Genomic DNA, 17,764 nt, shown 5'->3' with positions numbered 1-17,764 from the left:
TTTTTTTTCCCCCTCTGTTATTAGTAATGCATCCCTGTTTATTCATCACACACATTTCTTATTCTATTTGACACTGAAGGGTCCCAAGCCAAGCGAGGCAGACGTGCAGCAATAACGGGCCGGCTCGTATTCATTTTACATGAACAAGTGGATGAATCTTCGGACGGAGCTTCCACATTTATATTTACTTTTTTTGTTTGTTTTTTTAAACCCCCATCTCATATCTCTGCTTGAGATGAAAAACACTGATATTCACCGTTATCAATAGAAATGTGAGATAACATTTATATATAAAATAAAAAAATAATAAATACAATTAATTTTTATTTAAATTTTATTAAATAAATGAAAAAGAATACATTTTTATTCAATAAATAAAAAAAGAATAAAATGTTATATGTGTCTCTAAACGTGTGTTTAAATTATTTAGTTAAGCCACAATATTTCTATTCTTGCTGTAACCATTTCAAAAATGTGTTAATAAACCTAATTAGAAACAGCGAGTAATTCTATGAAATACATACTAGTTACTGTCTCTTTAAAGATTCTAGCAGTCGTTCCTTGAACATGTGTGTGGCCATTTAAAAAAAAAAAAAAAAAAAAAGCGAACGCTTCAAGTCATTCCCACAAACGCACAAGCAGCAGGGGGAAAAGAAAAGTTCCCGGGCATTCTGAATTATACAACAGCAACGGCTTGTAGTTTACACCTGAAGAGGGAAAGGGAAGGAGGAGCTGCTGAGTTCAGACGACAGCTTTAGCTGGAGGAACAACATCTGCCTATTTTTTTAACCCCTCTTTTTAGTTATATTTTCCCTCCAGAGGTGGAGTCTTTTTCTTCAGAGGATGCAACTGCACACTTTGTGTTTCCTGTGGGCTCATTATGTGTTTTTTCTTCAAGGCAGGTACTGTAAAATTTTTCATTATATCATTTTATCAACAAGTAATCTTAAGATTAATTCTGGATTAATCTAATATGATAAATGACTATAGACTATTTTTCGGTGGATGTTTCCTTGATATCCCACTCTTGAAAATTGTCACCTTAAAATTCAAACGTGATGAGTTGATCACCCTTCTGCAGGTCAGTCCAGTGTAAGGACATGAAGTTACCCGCTTCCAAAGCGCCCTCGCCATCTGACTTTCTGGACAAACTGATGGGTCGCACATCTGGCTACGACGCTCGCATCCGACCCAATTTCAAAGGTAACCAACGGCTGCGCTGGGTGGGAGGAGCTTCCCTGTCGTGACAGGTGTGAGGAAAGCTTTTCCACTCAATTGATCCGACAATGTGGGCGTTGAAATGGCACAAATCCCTGACAGATGGGTCAAGGGGGGACCAGAGATGCTGCAGGCTGGGATGCTTCCCACACAACCCTGATGGGTTTTTTTTTTGGTTTTTTTCCCCTGTCACTATTTTACTGTTGACCCACAGCCTTGAGTTATAATTTTTTTTTTTTTTCTTTCCTTCAGATCCTTTTCATTTGAAATGCGCAGCAGCGCTCCTGCTGCTACCCCAGCCCAACCCCAATCTGTAGCTCTCGCCAGAAGATTCTCTCTGACACACTTTACCCCACACAAGTCTCCAGGGTTGAATTTCATATATATTTCATGTCATATTTGATAGCTCTCTCTCTCCGCTCGGTCGTCAGTACATGGTGAGAAAATTCCCAGCTGATTAACTATAAATACACTACTAATGTAACTAAAGTAGAATCAATAAATGATTACCTCCAAGGAAATGAGGCACTTCAATATTTGATGTTTAGTGGTCAACGTGGGGGTTACTAGAAATGCTGTTTATTTAACGCCTATTAGAGAATAAAGTCAATATTTGTAACCATGCTATGTTACAATTCGACTCATTTTAGGACCTCCTGTGAACGTCACTTGCAACATTTTCATCAACAGCTTCGGCTCCATCACTGAAACCACCATGGTGAGTTTTCCCTCCTAAGCAGCAACAAGTCGTCTTTCTGTATTTCTGCCTTTTAAAGCATAATTAGTTTGATTGACACGAACGCAGTGTTGATTGACAATTTTTTGTTGTCGTTTAATTGTGGCGTATAATTGGCAAAAAGTGCAATATAGGCAATTGCGGTAGCATCGAAAACACTTTTTTCACGGATGATTTATCGTTATTTTATGTACAGTGGGGACTTACTTAACATTAATTTATCTTTTCAGTTAAAAGACGAGACATCTAAAACTGAATTTGTGAATATCCTTTGACAAAAAAACACCACCAATAAAATGCAAAATGTCAAATGGGATTTCCTCATCAATATTTAAAAAGGACTTCCAAAAAGAACTCTCGTTTATTTATGAGGTGTGAATACTTTCGGGGGGGGGGGGGGGGGGGTTTATTTATTCACATTTAGAGATACCGAGACTCATGTATTTTCTAAAATACTTAAAAGGGAGTTTGTTAAATATTCATTGTCATAATTGAAAGTAAAGTTTGCTGTCGTTTTAGATGATGAACACACAAGCCTGTAAGATTTTTTTTTTTCTGGGCAGCCTTTTTGTTTTGTCTTACGAACTCAACCATTTAGGCATGTCTGAATGTGTTTCTAAATAGATTAAAAATAAATAAATAAATCAGTCTGGACTGCGGTGAGTCAACCTTCCCCTGCCTGGATGAGTGAGAAGCCTCACAAATGTGCTTTTTGTTTGGATGCCACTAAACTAACTCTTCTATGTACGTAAATGATTGCAGGACTACCGGCTAAACGTATTTCTGCGCCAGCAATGGAACGACCCTCGACTGGCTTATAAAGAGTACCCGGATGACTCCCTGGATCTGGACCCGTCCATGTTGGACTCCATTTGGAAACCCGATTTATTCTTTGCCAATGAAAAGGGAGCAAATTTCCATGACGTTACCACTGACAACACACTCCTCAGAATATTCCAGAATGGAAATGTCCTCTACAGCATCAGGTAATGCATTTGATCCCATCTCATTTTTTTATTTTCCACTCCAGTTCAGCTGAGTTGTAATTGGTGTCCAGCTAATCCTGTGATCATGCTGATGGTAAATACTAACTCCAGGCGAAATAAATTCAACTCACTCATGTGACACCAAAGCAGTGTGGTGGAATAATCAGGAAATACAGTCTAACTAAATGAAGTCAGAAAAAAATTTCGATGAATATTAAAAGATATGGCAAATCGAGTTGTAAAATCTAGAACTAATAAAAGATACACATGAAATCTAGCAGTGCTAAAGTAGCAATTAGCATGAACAGAATTATTGTTTCCTTAATGACATCACTCATTTGTGACATCACTTGGCCAGGTTGAGTTCATACGCCTCATTTATAACTAAATCCAGATAGGATGATGACGAAAAGTCACCGACACCCTCGAGGCTGTTTAAAATGAATTAGGCCGCTTTCAGTTTGCAATTGAACTACTCTTCTGTGTGGAATATAAAATACAGAAAGACAGCAAAACGCTATCATGGGCCACTGCCTCTAATGCTGAAATGCCAGGGGTTAAAGTCATTGCAAAAAAAAAAAAAAATTAAAAAAAATGGGCTGATTCAAATGCACTGTGCCATTTTTGTCCTCTAGGCTGACATTAACCCTCTCATGCCCTATGGATTTAAAAAACTTCCCCATGGACAGCCAGACGTGCATCATGCAGTTGGAGAGCTGTGAGTGACTTTCATTTTAAAGCCTGTTGACAGCATTACATTTTTTGACCAGCTTTTATTTATTTTTTATCTCTTGCAGTTGGCTACACCATGAATGATCTCATCTTCGAATGGCTGGACGTGGGCGCTGTGCAGGTGGCCGACGACCTGGTGCTCCCTCAGTTTGTTCTAAAAGAGGAGCAAGGCCTCGGCTATTGCACCAAGCATTACAACACAGGTAAACGATAAGACGACCCCCATCCCCCCCCGACCGGCATCTTGAAAGGACCTCTGTCACTCGACCTCTAATCAGCCTGTTAGTTTGTGCCTGTATCTCCTCCTGTTGTTAGGTAAATTCACCTGCATCGAGGTCAAATTCTACCTGGAGCGCCAGATGGGCTACTACTTGATCCAAATGTACATACCCAGCTTGCTCACTGTCATCCTTTCCTGGGTGTCCTTCTGGATCAACATGGATGCAGCTCCAGCCAGAGTGGGCCTGGGCATCACCACGGTGCTCACCATGACCACGCAGAGCTCCGGCTCCAGAGCGTCTCTACCAAAGGTCAGACTCTTGTTATGTCACGGCCAATTTGGTCACTTATAGCATACGATTAGCTCACCGCAACGGACGGAGTCACCACAGCAGCTTGCCGGATGTCGTTTGGACACTTTGGATTAATGAAATGTGTCACGATGAAGCATGCAATATATAGTGGTTTCCTAAGGCGAGATGATAGAACATGTATATTTACTTAGCAACGCTCCTCCCTAAGTGAAATGCCTGCGAGGTGTCAGCCACGGTGCGAGTTGTTTGAATTCCTTTTAAGCTTGACGACACTTGTGTTCAATTATTTATTTCAAACTCAGGGTAAATGAAAGGACAGTTCAGATTAAGACATATATATAAATATACTGTTCGATATTTTTTTTTTTTGCAGGTGTCCTACGTGAAAGCCATCGACATCTGGATGGCCGTGTGTCTCCTTTTTGTGTTTGCCGCCCTCTTGGAATACGCGGCTGTTAATTTCGTTTCCCGGCAACATAAGGAGTTCTTCAGATTGAGGAAGAAGCTCAGAGAGCAAGAGCGGCAACGGACTGTGAGTGGAAGCCACCCACTCAGGCGCAGCCCCCCCCCCCCCCCCCCCCAGGGCAGCTGTCACCTGCAATTCCCTCTACTCTGCCCGACCCGGTTACACATCTCGTTGACCTGTAATTAATTCAAGCCGTCAAGCCCCTCGCCATTCTCGACCGCACATTCTTAATGCCTTCCTAACTCACCTTGACTCTCACGAGGAAAAGAACCAATTGTGTTTTCATCCTCTTTTTTTTAATCCTGGAAAGAAACAGCACAGTGAGAGAACAAATGCGGGATTCATGATATTGAATATTTATAGCAACATCCTCAAATCATTTGCATGTAACATTTGCATGTATTTGTCAGGATGACAACGTAACACTCTGATGTCTTTCCCTTCGCATTGTAAGAGACGATGACTCGGTTAATGAACGCAAACGTGCAGTTGGATGATTCTGTGTCGCTCTCTCGCTTTCATTAGCGGGGAAGTGGCGAGAGCAAGACGAAAGGCAACATGGCAGGCAATGATGCGCCTCATGGGAGTGCGGGCCAGCAGTGCAGTGCCTGCGCTCGGGTACGCGCTTCGCCTCAAAAACAATCTGCAAAAAAAATCACAACCTCTAATTCTGTTTTTTTCCCCAACATCAGGAGGAGGAGCTAGCTCGCCAGGGTTTACTCTTCCACACTTTCGGCCTGGGACTGGCGAGCGCTTCCGAAATGGATGCGACACCAGTTTTTGCTGATTTACCTCCTGGCTTGGGCTACTATGACATCAGGCGGCGCTTTGTGGACCGAGCCAAAAAAATTGACACCATCTCTCGCGCCCTGTTCCCTATGAGTTTTCTTATGTTTAATGTCCTCTATTGGCTCACCTACAAAGTTTTACGGCACGAAGACGTCCAATTTAAACTGTGACTCGACGAGGGAGATAATAGGATGTGTTATGGTGACAGCATGACAACTGCTCTTAAAGATAAATGATGCTGTCCACAACTAAGTTATTATTTTGATGAATTGTATTTTTTATTTATACCCAACTCCCAAAGAAACACTTTTTTTTTTTTTTGCACTTGTGAGCAATACTGTGTGGCACACATCGCTTGGCATCTCGAGTATAACTTTAATTTGAAAGAGAATTATTGTTTTTAATTAATGTGCCCCTTTTTTATCTTCACCAGCATTTGGATTACTGCATGCTGGAGATTCTTTCTCAGGTTGTGTACTCATTTTCACATTCCTCTGTCCACTGTGCGTCACAACACCACACTGTAATGAATTGCAAATTCTGCTCTTGTCATTTCTAAGTATTTCTGGCAATTGCAAAGATTTATTGGATATTTTTTTTATTTGTTCAAATTTGTCATGGAAAATAATTCAGAGAAACCTTTCGGATACTTTATTGTACAGAAATACATATCCGAGCCATTTTACGTGTATGGCCAGAGGGTGGTGCTGTTGCTCGTTTTATTTAATGTGCACGTTCAAAGACGCATCTTTAAGTTAGAAATTGAGCGAACCAGAGAAATGTCCGAGGTTGGCTTTTTTTCAACACTATTGATTTGCCCAGAAGTCAAGCCAACTCTAGCCAATCTCTTTTTTTGACTTATTCGTGAATATTTGCTTGCTGGTCATCGTTGTATTTATTTGCCAAGTTGGGCAATATTTGAATTTGCATATTTCTACTGTATATTTTTTTTGCTGATTTGAGCTTCATGCAGTATTAAAAAGTAAAGCACAAGTAACTCATCGGCCACTCGGGATTTTTTCTCTTTTTACTGATTACTTTGAGAGTGGGGGGGGGGGGGGGGGGTGCTTTTTATTTGAGTCTGACTCGCCCCCCTAAATTTACAGTGCTATAATTTCTGGCAACTGCACGCACCTTTAGAAGTTGTATTTTTCAGCTGTTATCATTCGCTGAAATCTTTTTCCCTTCTGGGCACAATCATACGTGCAAATTATTAAAGGAGAGAAACTATTTTGCCAAGTTAATTATATTGTGTCTGATTGATGGCAAAAATCACATTCTACTTTTCTACTTAGTATTTTCCAACAAGTAAAGGTGATGAGCCAGCAATTTTACTTTTAACTGTCTTTGTTTTGATATATTTATGGACCGATTGTGACTACTTTTGACACGTCTAATGAACGATCATAAAACTAATTGTATACTGTATTTTAATGCAATTTGGGGAAAAAGTGAGGCTGATCAACTCAACCCTCCACTTGAAGCGTGTTTCAGACGACGTGGCAGCGCCTCCGGTCTTATGATCTGAGTTTGAACTGCAACCCCACCCGACAGTTGTAAATAATATCACCACTTGCCTTCGTTTCCTTTTAAACACCTAACATGCCTTCAAGTCTGTGATCATATCTGCAATATAAATTCGCATAAACACTCAATGTGCAATCTAGTGAATGCGACAAACCATTTTTAGACGTTAACTGCTGACGTTTACAGTCTTCAAATAGCTTCCGTTCTGCTCTGGTAGTGATTGGACTGGTCTGCACTTTTTTTTTTTTTTTTTCCTCTCTTCCCTTCCACGGGCCGAGCTAGCGCCCGTTGAACGAGTCGCACATTCTCCACTTCAATGGAGGCGCAGCCCAAAGATCGGGCACGGGACAGTCGAAATCAACACCGCGGAGACGACGCAAGCCCTCCTCGGCGGACCGTTTGCCTAAAAAATGATCAGAGCCACTTCCACCAGCGCCAGCATCAGGAAACGAACGCGAAGAAAACAGGTTTGGACATCCGTAAAAGTTAGCTAGCACTTGCTAGCCTTAGTCAGCTAATGTCAACTAGCCACTAACGGGCTCATGCTAACCAGCCTTCCAACCAACGTGATTTTAAACCTGAAAGCATTTGTCCTTTACCTTGTAATGTTTCACGTCACATATGAAGGGTGGCTTATTGATCAAAACCATTAATTATTTGGCTACTATCTCTGGAAACACCATTGGCTGTATAGCTTACTGGCTAGCTGACATTGCGTGACAGTTGTGGCTGGTGGTGGTTTGACATATCGGGAATTGACCTTGTGCGCCAGTCCCCTCACCCATTTGCCCCCCCCCCCCCTCATTATTCGGAAATCCTTGGAGGTCGTACCAGGCTATTAAACCTTTAGGTAGACACCAATAAGAGTGTTGGGCGTGTAATTGAGTTGAGCTCATTGTCGGTCCGTTTAGGGATAGGAGCCGGCTTCATTGGAATGTTCGGCGCTGCCATTTCCTGTCGGCCATATTAGAGCGCGATTGACGGCTAATGCTCGAGTTAGCCGCTTTGCTACGTTTTTAAGTGTTTTAACGCCAAACTTCCGTCGTGACATAGCTGAGTAAACATTGTCCTTTTTTTTCCCCCGGTTTGTTTTGTTCGGTGGCTACGCAATGACACGTTTAGGCCGAGGTGCCAGCTAGCTGACGTTAGCTAGTGCTAGGCAGCTTTGACAGGCCTGTTGCATTTTCAGGCCCCGAAAAACAAGCTCCAACTCCGTGACAGTTAAATCAAAGTACGCTTTTGAAGGTGTCCAATAGACGTTATCCATATATTTTAACCGAGCTTTGAACTTAAAGTCCTTATTTGACACAGCAGGTCATTGCTGAGCGTGTTTAGTTCTTGGCTAGGCCATTGTATTTTGAATTTTTTTCCACCAGTCAAACGTGTCTTTTAATATATATATATATATATATATATATATATATATATATATATATATATATATATATATATATATATATATATATATTCATCCTGCTTTGAAAAGATCCATTTGACAGATGTGTTCTGTCTGAGATCACATGTATGTAATGTAACGCAGAGAGCTCATCCTCAGATGTGTCAGTCATGTATTTTTGGGTGAAGGTTCATGTTTAAACCAGCAGCGGCATGACTTGGCCCTCTGTTGTCGAGTTCAAGCCATGATGACAGCAGCAGTGTTTGTGAACTCTGACCTCCGCTGCAGGCAGTAACAGGAAGGTTGGCTTTGGGAGAAAGCAGTCACTTTGTTTTGCACGCTCTGCGAACGTGAGTTCTGTGTTCTTTGAATGGCTTTTATGTTTGCCTTGTGTTGTTTTAGTTAAAGGTAAGGTAACTGACTGAATTAATCCAATGACCAATTTAGGTGTGGAAGGCAATTTGTGATGACGGTGAAATCCAGGGTCCATTTGTCATCGTAGTATAACATCGAACAAAGCATTTGACGTAAACCTTCCAGTTAAAGTTTGACCAACAGTTTATTTCTGTCCCTCCTCTAGGCAACAAAAAAGTAAGCACTGGTGAAGAGGAGGTGGAAAAGAGCACACATTTGTTTGCTGCCGTTGGTATGCTGCATCCTCCCAACAGCAATGGAAACAGACACACAAGTAACATACACGTGAAGCCGAAGCCAACGCAACGTTTTTATTCGACGTCTCCAAAAGCGAACATCAAAGGAGCAGACTACAAAAAGACTATGGAACTTAAAAATGATAAGACTGTCGACTTAAATTCTCACGAAGATAAGAAAGACTCTGCCTTGCTGCAAAATGGCGTCGTGCACTGCGGCGTGATTATAAACGGCTACTCGTGCAAGGACAATGATGGCAGCGGATCCGAGGGTGGATATACCACGCCGAAGAAACGCAAGGCCAGATGTAACAACATGAAGAACACTGACAATGCAACGAGAGAAAATGACACTCAGCAGAAAATCACTACAGCGGAGCCCGTGGCGACTGAGAAAGGAGGCCTTTCTAGACTTGACTGCTTGAAAGCCACACATAAAGGGGAGACTCAGTCAGCCCCAAGACGGACTGCAGATTCTGAGGACTCGGCGGGGGAACAACCTCAGAGGAAGAACTCGGATGGGAAAGCCGTCGCTAAAAAGACTGAGGAACGGCACAAAGCCAAGGTTTGCTCACCTTCAAAGGAGGACTCGTGGACTTTGTTTAAACCTCCGCCAGTGTTTCCTGTGGACAATAGCAGTGCTAAAATAGTTCCCAAGATCAGTTATGCAAGTAAAGTCAAAGAGAACCTCAACAAAGTAGTAGCTCAAAGTGGAGCAGAAGCTCCGCCTCCACCTGTCAGACTGTCGCAGGTGCCCATGTCTGCTATGAAAACCATCACGTCAGCTAGCTTTACTAACGGCCCCGTTTCTGCATCAGCGGGCACCTTCTTCACTTCCACCGCTCCGGGAAGCGGCAACAATGTAGCATCTCCTTTCGAAAGTAACTGTAGCTCTGCAAACAGCCCCATCGAGGGCGAGGCGTACGAACTGAGAAAGTGTTCCCTCTTAATTTACCCTTTAAATATGCAACCCGCGCTTCCCAGCGCCCGCCTCCTCAACCCGCCGGCTGCTCAGACAAATCAGAAAGCCTTGGGTGAGATCTTCCACAATAAATGGGGCCTTTCGTTTATTAATGAGCCCAACTTGGGGCCAGAAGGGGGAAGTGGGCCGACGTCTACGGAGAACAACCCATCCTTGGGCCAGTGTCAGACGAAAGCTGGGCAGCCGTGCTTTGAGGAAGGCCCTTTCTTCTTGGAGCCTGGCACTTTGGCTCAAGATGCAGTGAAAAGGACTTTAATTATTTCGCCAGCTTGTTCTCATCTTTGCGTCCCGGCCGAGCAGGAGAAGGGGGGGAAGACTGGCGTCGATGCTCCTCGTAAGGACAATGGTGCTAAGCCTGTGCAGGGACACGCAACCCCAGTGTTGTTTGGCAAGTCGAAAGAACAGGCCTCATCTAAAGATGTCTGCAGAAGGCGGAGCTGGGGGTCCTTCGACGTCAAAGCTGCTGTCACTTATCACACTAAAGGTAACTTCCATCAAAGCCTCCAACCATTTGTGTCATCGGAAAATGCTTCTTTGCTTTCGAATTGGCTGTGTGTAATCGCAACAAAGGTTTTCTGTGCTTTATTGAACCCATTTACTTGGTATGCAAGTAAATGGGTTATAAATGGGTATTTACTTGACTTGACTTATTAACATTCTCTGATGTGCTTTTTTCCCCCTCCAACAGAAATGGAATACGTTTTCAGCTTGCAAAAACAATGTAAGTGACGTTTTTGAGTCTTTGTTGTGAAAGAAATCTGTAGCATTAAAAAAAAAAAAAAAAAGCTCCCCATAGCCATGACGCTCAAAACAATTTCTAATAAAAAGAAATAGCTAGGTATCCCATTCTGGATGAAAGAAAATTCTTAATCTGTTAAAAAATGAATAAGGCAGGCCTAAAACAAAATTTGGAAAAAGCAAATATTATTGACTTCTTTGAGATTCACATTCTCTTAACACTTTTTTTTTTTTCCCCCTCTCGCCTTCCTCCTCCAGATCCAAATCGAGTATTGGTTTATACTGAGACCAAGGATGGACCCGATCAGTGATGTAGACGTCCGCAGCGCTCGGCTCCGTCTCTTCTGGGTGCTGTGGGTACCCTCCTTGGAAATTCTCCATGGTCTTATGGTCTTGGAGTGGACAGAACTGTGAGAAAACAAAACACTTGCTCGTTTTAGCACGGCAACGACTTCTTTAAGTGTGTCGGACTCATACACGGACGATGAAGATCGAGTGGTGCCTCTACAACGAGCGGACGGGCTGTGACCGATAATGACCGCAAAGAGGAGATGTCATTAGCGAACTGCGTCTCCTAAAGCCTTTATAACGACGGGCTGTGGCGGCCAGCCCTCCGAACTGCATAAATGCCACAAACGCTTTCAACTGAGTCGGACGTAAACAGCCAATGACTGGTGAAGACTTTTTTGAAAACCGATGCCAGTGTAGTCAGACTGTATACGTTGGTAAATAGAAGGGCCGGAATCTTTGTCTTAAAAATCTGCAGGGCAACCCGTAACCCCCCCCCTGTGACCCCTTCGTCGGCGCTTTCCAGGCGTGCTACAGGTGGTAACGACTTCTCAACCAAAATGCCGGGTTTTCTCGTCGGGTTCGGTTCAGATGTTTTGGACTGTTGCTTCCATGACTCAATAACACTCGTCGATTTGTTTTCTTGTTAGTGTCGATGGCGGGGTGAGGTGAAGTAACATCACGCGTCGCAGTCTCGAATCTTAACTCGCCTGACTCTGCCCCTTTTTTTTTTTTTTTTTTTTTTGGTCTGTCCTGCATGTTTACTGGTGGAATTCGTCTATTAAGGTTTGCGATGACGCCTTTGAAATGTGAAGAAGGTTCGTGGGTCAGGTTTTAATGTTGTTAACGTTGTCTCAATGGCTAGCGAGGGGTCATCCACGGACGTTGTTCACTTGATGTGTTGAAAGCTGTACTTAAGTCTAGGAAGCCCAAATTTGCCCGCCGTGATGTCACTTTCAAATCAGTATTGATGTATTGAACACACAACTAAGGACCTTTGAGGTTTCTTAACGCTAGGATTTGCTTAACGTATGGATTGCTAGCACTTTATGTCAACTAATTACGTTAACGTTTTTAGTTCCTAGAGCTCTATTGACACAACTCCTCCCTAAAAGAATGACTGTGGGCTGTTACTTCTCAGAACAAAACAATAATTAAATGTAACTCAGGTAGCGTTGATAAAGCCATGACTATGTTCACTTTTTTTTTTTTTTTTGCCAAAAGACCACCTGTCGTGATGCCCTCTAATTTGAAAATATCAAATTGGAATCTATTAAGAAGATGATTCATGACATTCCTGAAGAGGATTTCACAAAACACCTATTTGTTTTGAGTGGAAAGCTCTTCTCGTGTCAGGAGTCATGCTGGACTACATTTAGAAAACTTTTGATGTGCAACTTTTCTAAATTGATGCCAGCCTGTAAGCCTTCATTAGCACCTTGACGTTTCTTGATTTCTCGAGCTAGCATCGAACTGGCTCACCGCAATCTGGCTCCCCCCCCCCATGTTCTCAAGTACTCTTCTTGCTGCTGTGGCCTGATTAGGCCTCACCATAGAGGCGGACGGCCCCTAACCCCCCGCCCCCCCCCCCCCCATCCCTTTTCCAAGTCAACTTGACATTTAACTTTTCAACGCTTTTGTTATGGCTTCTGCTGAGCATCGGAATGCTTTGCGTGTGAAACGAATGGTTAAGCCACGGAAAGGAAAAAAAAAAAAGTTTCTGCAAGGAAATGGCAGGTTTTCTAACCAATCTCTCGTTCATTGTATAAGATGACACCATCAGGTCGTCTTTGGGCATATATTTAGGCTTCTGCGTCTCAAAAACAGGGTGATTAAGAATGAGCAAGTTATTTTTGGATTTTTTTGCAATGATTTTATTTCTTTAGAAAATAATGAACTAGATACGATACTCCTCGCCCAAGCACTTAAATGAGAGAAGAAAAAAAAAAAGAAGAAGAACAGGCTTGTTGTGTCAAACATCCGTTGAGAGATTGCAGCCTGCAAACCAAAAACAAGCTTCTTGAAGCAGCGTGTGATGTGCGTGTGGAAGTCAGGCCTGATCATGTGGAAGTTGAACCCTCCACTTCTCAGGATGTGCAATCACATTAAGGATGCCGGTGCAGGCTTCCACATCACCGCAGACAACTTGAGCCTCTCAATTGTTAGCGCCTAGTCACTTGTTCGTTATTGTTATTATATGCAACTTCCTCATATTTCATAGAACTGCACGACCTGTTTCATGTTCAGGTGCCTGAGTGAAAAACCTTTTACAGCAATTTTGATTGTTTTAAAAAAAAAATGTTCTCCCAGTTTATATCGTGCCAATTTTTTTTTTCTTCCCCCTGCTCCCCTGCCCCCAGTTTTGCTATGCTGAAATTCTTTGCGACATGGACACAGCTAAAAGCAATGAGTATTTTTTATGGCTTTTTTGGGTTGTGTGAGCAGAAAAGCCAAAATCAGCCAATGGAAAAGATCATGTTTGAAGTAGCACATGGTTAATCTTAATAAATTAATATTATGACATGTTTTTTTTTTTTTCTTCAAAATTCTGAACTAACTTATCCATAGATGCACAAATAGGATGAGATTTAAAAGGAATATATGGCATTGAAAGTCAGGATTTTATTTTTATTATGCATTTCACATTGTTTAGTTGCTTATTTAAGTCTGATGTGAAGTTCTTCCATCGGTAGCAATGTTAATATTTGACGTCACTCACAAAATATATCAGATATCTTAATTTGGGATGATAGAAATCCACTGCATTATGTAGAACTACTTTTTTTTTTTTTTCCCCCCCGAGTGATACAAACGTCATATCTATTGTCGTTTCCTCAATTTTGTATTTTTTTTTTCTTGTAGCTTACCCAGTCGACATACTCTCCTTAAACGCAAGGCTGCAAAACTTGTCTCAAATTTCTTTCACGTTGACATTTGTCTTTAAAGGAGTCATTACATTTGTTTTGCATTGAACAGAATGGCTAGTTGCCATTTGTTTAAGCATGAAAGATTCCAAACAATGTTATAGAATTTAAAAAAAAAGAAATCTGCCAATGTCACAATTTTAGTTTCCATTAAAATGTTAAAATTTACATGTTTTGTGTCTTTTTTTTTTTTATGTTTGCGTGTAGCCTTGACCCTCGTCAGTCCACAGGCCACATAAAACATCTCAGTTTTGGTTAGAAGTTCCAGGATGAAGTTCTCACATCTGTGGGCAAAGAACTGCCTCTCTGTATGAAGCACTTCAAGGACGAGTGTTTCAGAAATCTCATTTGTATCGAGAAGGATTTGTCGAAAGAATGACGACAAGACAAGACAATTTATTGTGTTGGAATTTTCCAACAATCGTAAGTTGTTGGGATTTTTTTTCACCCAAAAAAAAAAGACCTTGAATAAGGGGTTGTTTTTTTTCAGAAAATAAATGACTGGCTTGTAAAAAAACGACAACCATGAAGCTATTTGTAAAAAAGATTTAATACGTAATAGTTTCTGGTAGTGTGGGAGTAAACTTGCCTGACTAACCACGGCCCCAATGTGAGTGGGATGATTCCTGCTCATGATGATGCAAAATATGGATTTAAATTTTGTAAAAAAAATGACCATGTATAAAAAAAAAAAAAACAGGCTGTTTGTATAAAAGAATTAGTGCTTAATAGTTTGTGGTAGTGTAGGGGTAAACTTAACGTTACAAAGGGGAAACCTTTGTACCTTGTACCACCAAAAATTCATACCGCTCGTGCTGGGCAAAAGTCAAAACAACTCAAAAGTGCCTAGTCATCATCAGGCTTAGTCATCATCGTCGTCGTCGTCGCCGCCGTCGTCGTCGTCATCATCATCTTCTTCTTCTTCATCGTCATCATCGTCACTGCTCTCCTCAGACTCGTCATCATCTGAGCTATCAACTTGCAGTTTCTTCACACGAATCAGATGAACTGCCTCCCCGGGTTTACTGATTAAGCCCAGCATTCATGCACACACACATACACAAAATGTGAGATGGGCTGCTGATAGGAAAGCGTAGCAAAAAAAAAAAAGAAGCCCAAAATGAGTTGTACAGTAATACCCAGAATGCTCATCTTGACCCAGCCAGCCTACCACGAGAGAGAGAGAGAGAGAGGGGGGTCTTAATACCACATGAGCATTCATCCAGCAAAAAACAATTCCTGGTTGTCTGGGCTTTGGCCTCTGCTGATGAAGAGGAACATTTTGACAAGACAGAACATTTTAATCTGCTCATATCATGATTGCAATCCTTAAGAATAGCCCCCCCAAAAAAAGACAGGATGTGATTACATTCGCAGCAACAGTTTTGTATTTAGTGTCTCATTGGAGCATACGAACACACAAAATAGTATGACAAAAGTCAGGTGATCAAAACTGCTGCTGTGAAACCGAGATAAATTATCTCAAGAAAGATTCCTCCATATTTACATCTCCTATTTGGCAGCGTCACCACAACAACAGCATGGAATTTTTTTTGTAAAATCTGTGATACATAATATCGAACACTGCAATGATACATATATTTAAATAAAGCTCAAAAGGTTCACATTGGAGGAGCAAACATGGAAGAGAAAAACTCCCAAGCTGTCATTAGTCTCTTTCCCAAAATAACCACACCAGTCCCGAGAGGTAGAGGAGCGGCGGGCGACCCTTGCGACCCCTCACCACACGGTTGGGTCCTTGCGTTTGGGTTTGGGCTCCGGATCCTTGGGCTTGGACACTGGGTCCAAGTGATTAGACTCCTGCGCGTTCATCTCCATGTCTTCGCTCCTTTGCTTCCTCTTGTAGAATTTCACAGCCACGCACATACTGAGGAGGACCAGGATAAATAAACAGCCGCCGACGACTGCAATGATCAGGATGGTCATCTCGGAGACCGTAGCTGGAAGCGAAAGCAACAAAAAAAAAAAAAAAAAAGCAAAAAACTGTGATAATAGGAGAGAAGGGGAAACATATTCGATGGCAAGCTGTGTCAACTGCAGCTGCAGAGAATGACGATAACATTTGCAAAAACAAACACAAGAAGGTTTCGGCAGTTGATATAAAACATAAAAAAAAAAATCTTTTTTTTAAAAAAAACACTAACCTTTGGTGACAACACTGAGTGTTGTCTCCCTGTTATTGCCGTGCACATCTGGGCGGTTTCGTACATTGCAGATGTATGTGCCGTTAAATGTTGGAGGCACTTTATGCAGGGTGATGGAGGCGTCACTTCTTGTAACATCTCCTGACCACACCGCATGGTTTTTAAAACGCCCATCTTGAGGAGGGTACGCCACCTCCTGGTAGTAGAACACCTAACAAAAATATATATTGAAAAAAAAAAAAAAATCTGAACTCTTTGTGTTTGTACCTACCGATTCTTCTGTTTTAGAATTCAGTGGACGGAAGTTCCAGGACACGACAACGGATTGAGCCGACACAGGGTGACTGGATCGGAAAGTGCACTTGAGTCTAACCGTAGTCCCGTTGACCGCCTCCACATCTGACGGTGCGTAGATCTCAATTCCTGAAACCTGTGCCACTCCTAAAAAAAAAAAAAAGGAAAGTGTTGAGCTTATTCCTAAATGGTTAATAATTGCTGCAAAGTCTGAAGGTCGCATAGCCAAGCTGATGCAAGACAACAATGATCTTTTCTGATCAGCCAAAGAACAACAATCTGACAACACACAAAAATAAAATGCTAGCAACATAAGTGAAAGTATGTGGTTATATTTGTGGGGGTGGATTTTGCATATTGCCTTTAGCAAGTACACATGAGAACGAAAATGAACACTTGCGCGTGTAGTACTCTGATTTAAATCACTGACAGTGTTGATTTAAAAACTTCAGGTGTTTTCAAATTTGCTTGCTTAAACACACATTGAGTCTACCTGTGTCATTAAAACAAAATAGATGTCAATACACACACTATTGTGTTCAGTCACTGTAAGGTGCGCCTCAGTGACACACCTTATCTTTATAACATATTTATAACATATTTAAAATACACTTCCAAACACACACACGTGTACCAATTCAAAATAAAGGCACTTTGGTATAATAAAGCAATAAAATACGACCTTTAAAGGTTGCTCGGGAAGTTGTTCACAATTTGAGAACGTGAATTAAATTGCACAGTGCAATCGCGTCAATTTAGAAAAGTAATCAGAATAAGTTTCCAATTTTGACACACTTGTCGGTGAAATACAAAATGTCTGAAATGCATACCAAGGTTTAAAGGTTGACCAGCAGGCCAGTGAGTCTAAAACATTATCGCACGGTGCATGCGTGATTTAAAAGTTTAAAAGTGAAAAGTTCTAACGAGTTGCTTCCAAGCGAAACGGTACGTGTCTTTTAAAAGACAAACACAATGGTGGATGTGTCACGGAAGTTTGTCACACTCACCTAACAGGACGAAACCTCCCAGGAGAAGCAGAAACCACGTCGGACACATGAGACTGGCAAACATTGATGCCGTCTCAACGCGGACTTTGAGAGAGTAGAATGAGGGCAGGCATGTATGTTCCCAAAGATGGCAAAAACAAACGCAAAAAAAAAAAAAAGAGTTCGTGAAGTGAAACTCTGGTTTTCTCCACTCCCACCGTGTAAATCTTGAGTCACCTCTGCAGGCAAGAACACACCTGATGGGCGGTGTATGCACACTTCTTGCATAACCTGTTGCTCTGCCTCCTCCATTTTACTCCATGTACCTCTGGTTTCACTTCACATATTAACTAG

General features: G+C 41.8%; 3 protein-coding genes and 1 long non-coding RNA gene across 9 annotated transcripts; 2 read left to right on the top strand and 2 right to left on the bottom strand.

Annotated features, from left to right (window-relative positions):
• Positions 1–302: 302 nt before the first annotated feature.
• On the top strand, positions 303–6,346 carry glra4b (glycine receptor, alpha 4b). Its single transcript, XM_085935904.1, has 10 exons — positions 303–902; positions 1,082–1,203; positions 1,869–1,936; positions 2,717–2,940; positions 3,576–3,658; positions 3,738–3,875; positions 3,988–4,202; positions 4,579–4,737; positions 5,197–5,289; positions 5,364–6,346. The coding sequence occupies exons 1-10, from the start codon at positions 844–846 to the stop codon at positions 5,628–5,630; spliced, it is 1,428 nt and encodes a 475-aa protein (XP_085792030.1). The 5' UTR covers positions 303–843; the 3' UTR covers positions 5,631–6,346.
• Positions 3,438–6,429, bottom strand: LOC147043456 (uncharacterized). Of its 2 annotated transcripts, XR_015068694.1 has the most exons (4): positions 4,919–6,429; positions 4,261–4,360; positions 4,063–4,193; positions 3,438–3,826 (listed from the first exon to the last, which is right to left on the bottom strand). It is a non-coding gene; the product is annotated as an uncharacterized LOC147043456 (long non-coding RNA). The 2 variants fall into 2 exon arrangements; XR_015068693.1 differs by having other exon boundaries at positions 3,438–4,193.
• Positions 6,430–6,976: 547 nt separating this feature from the next.
• On the top strand, positions 6,977–14,133 carry nufip2 (nuclear FMR1 interacting protein 2). 2 transcript variants are annotated; one of them, XM_085935889.1, is made up of 4 exons: positions 6,977–7,454; positions 8,964–10,499; positions 10,704–10,736; positions 11,012–14,133. In XM_085935889.1, the coding sequence occupies exons 1-4, from the start codon at positions 7,304–7,306 to the stop codon at positions 11,062–11,064; spliced, it is 1,773 nt and encodes a 590-aa protein (XP_085792015.1). In that variant the 5' UTR covers positions 6,977–7,303; the 3' UTR covers positions 11,065–14,133. The 2 variants fall into 2 exon arrangements, with proteins under 2 accessions (XP_085792015.1, XP_085792016.1); XM_085935890.1 differs by lacking the exon at positions 6,977–7,454 and adding an exon at positions 8,509–8,733.
• A 295-nt stretch (positions 14,134–14,428) lies between these two features.
• Positions 14,429–17,744, bottom strand: LOC147043454 (myelin protein zero-like protein 2). Of its 4 annotated transcripts, XM_085935902.1 has the most exons (6): positions 17,432–17,739; positions 16,402–16,571; positions 16,131–16,341; positions 15,710–15,926; positions 15,105–15,132; positions 14,846–14,990 (listed from the first exon to the last, which is right to left on the bottom strand). In XM_085935902.1, exons 1-5 carry the CDS (start codon positions 17,493–17,495, stop codon positions 15,114–15,116), a joined length of 681 nt encoding a protein of 226 aa, XP_085792028.1. In that variant the 5' UTR covers positions 17,496–17,739; the 3' UTR covers positions 14,846–14,990; positions 15,105–15,113. The 4 variants fall into 4 exon arrangements, with proteins under 4 accessions (XP_085792026.1, XP_085792025.1, XP_085792027.1 ...); XM_085935900.1 differs by lacking the exon at positions 15,105–15,132 and having other exon boundaries at positions 14,429–14,990; positions 16,131–16,326; positions 17,432–17,744; XM_085935899.1 differs by lacking the exon at positions 15,105–15,132 and having other exon boundaries at positions 14,442–14,990; positions 17,432–17,736.
• Between the last annotated feature and the right edge of the window lie 20 nt (positions 17,745–17,764).

This window comes from Syngnathus leptorhynchus, chromosome 17 (genome assembly GCF_054491065.1).
Source record: "Syngnathus leptorhynchus isolate UIUO chromosome 17, UIUO_Slep, whole genome shotgun sequence".
NCBI lineage: Eukaryota > Metazoa > Chordata > Actinopteri > Syngnathiformes > Syngnathidae > Syngnathus > Syngnathus leptorhynchus.
Note: the sequence above shows the minus strand (reverse complement) of the source record. Positions and strands in the feature narration are given on the sequence as shown.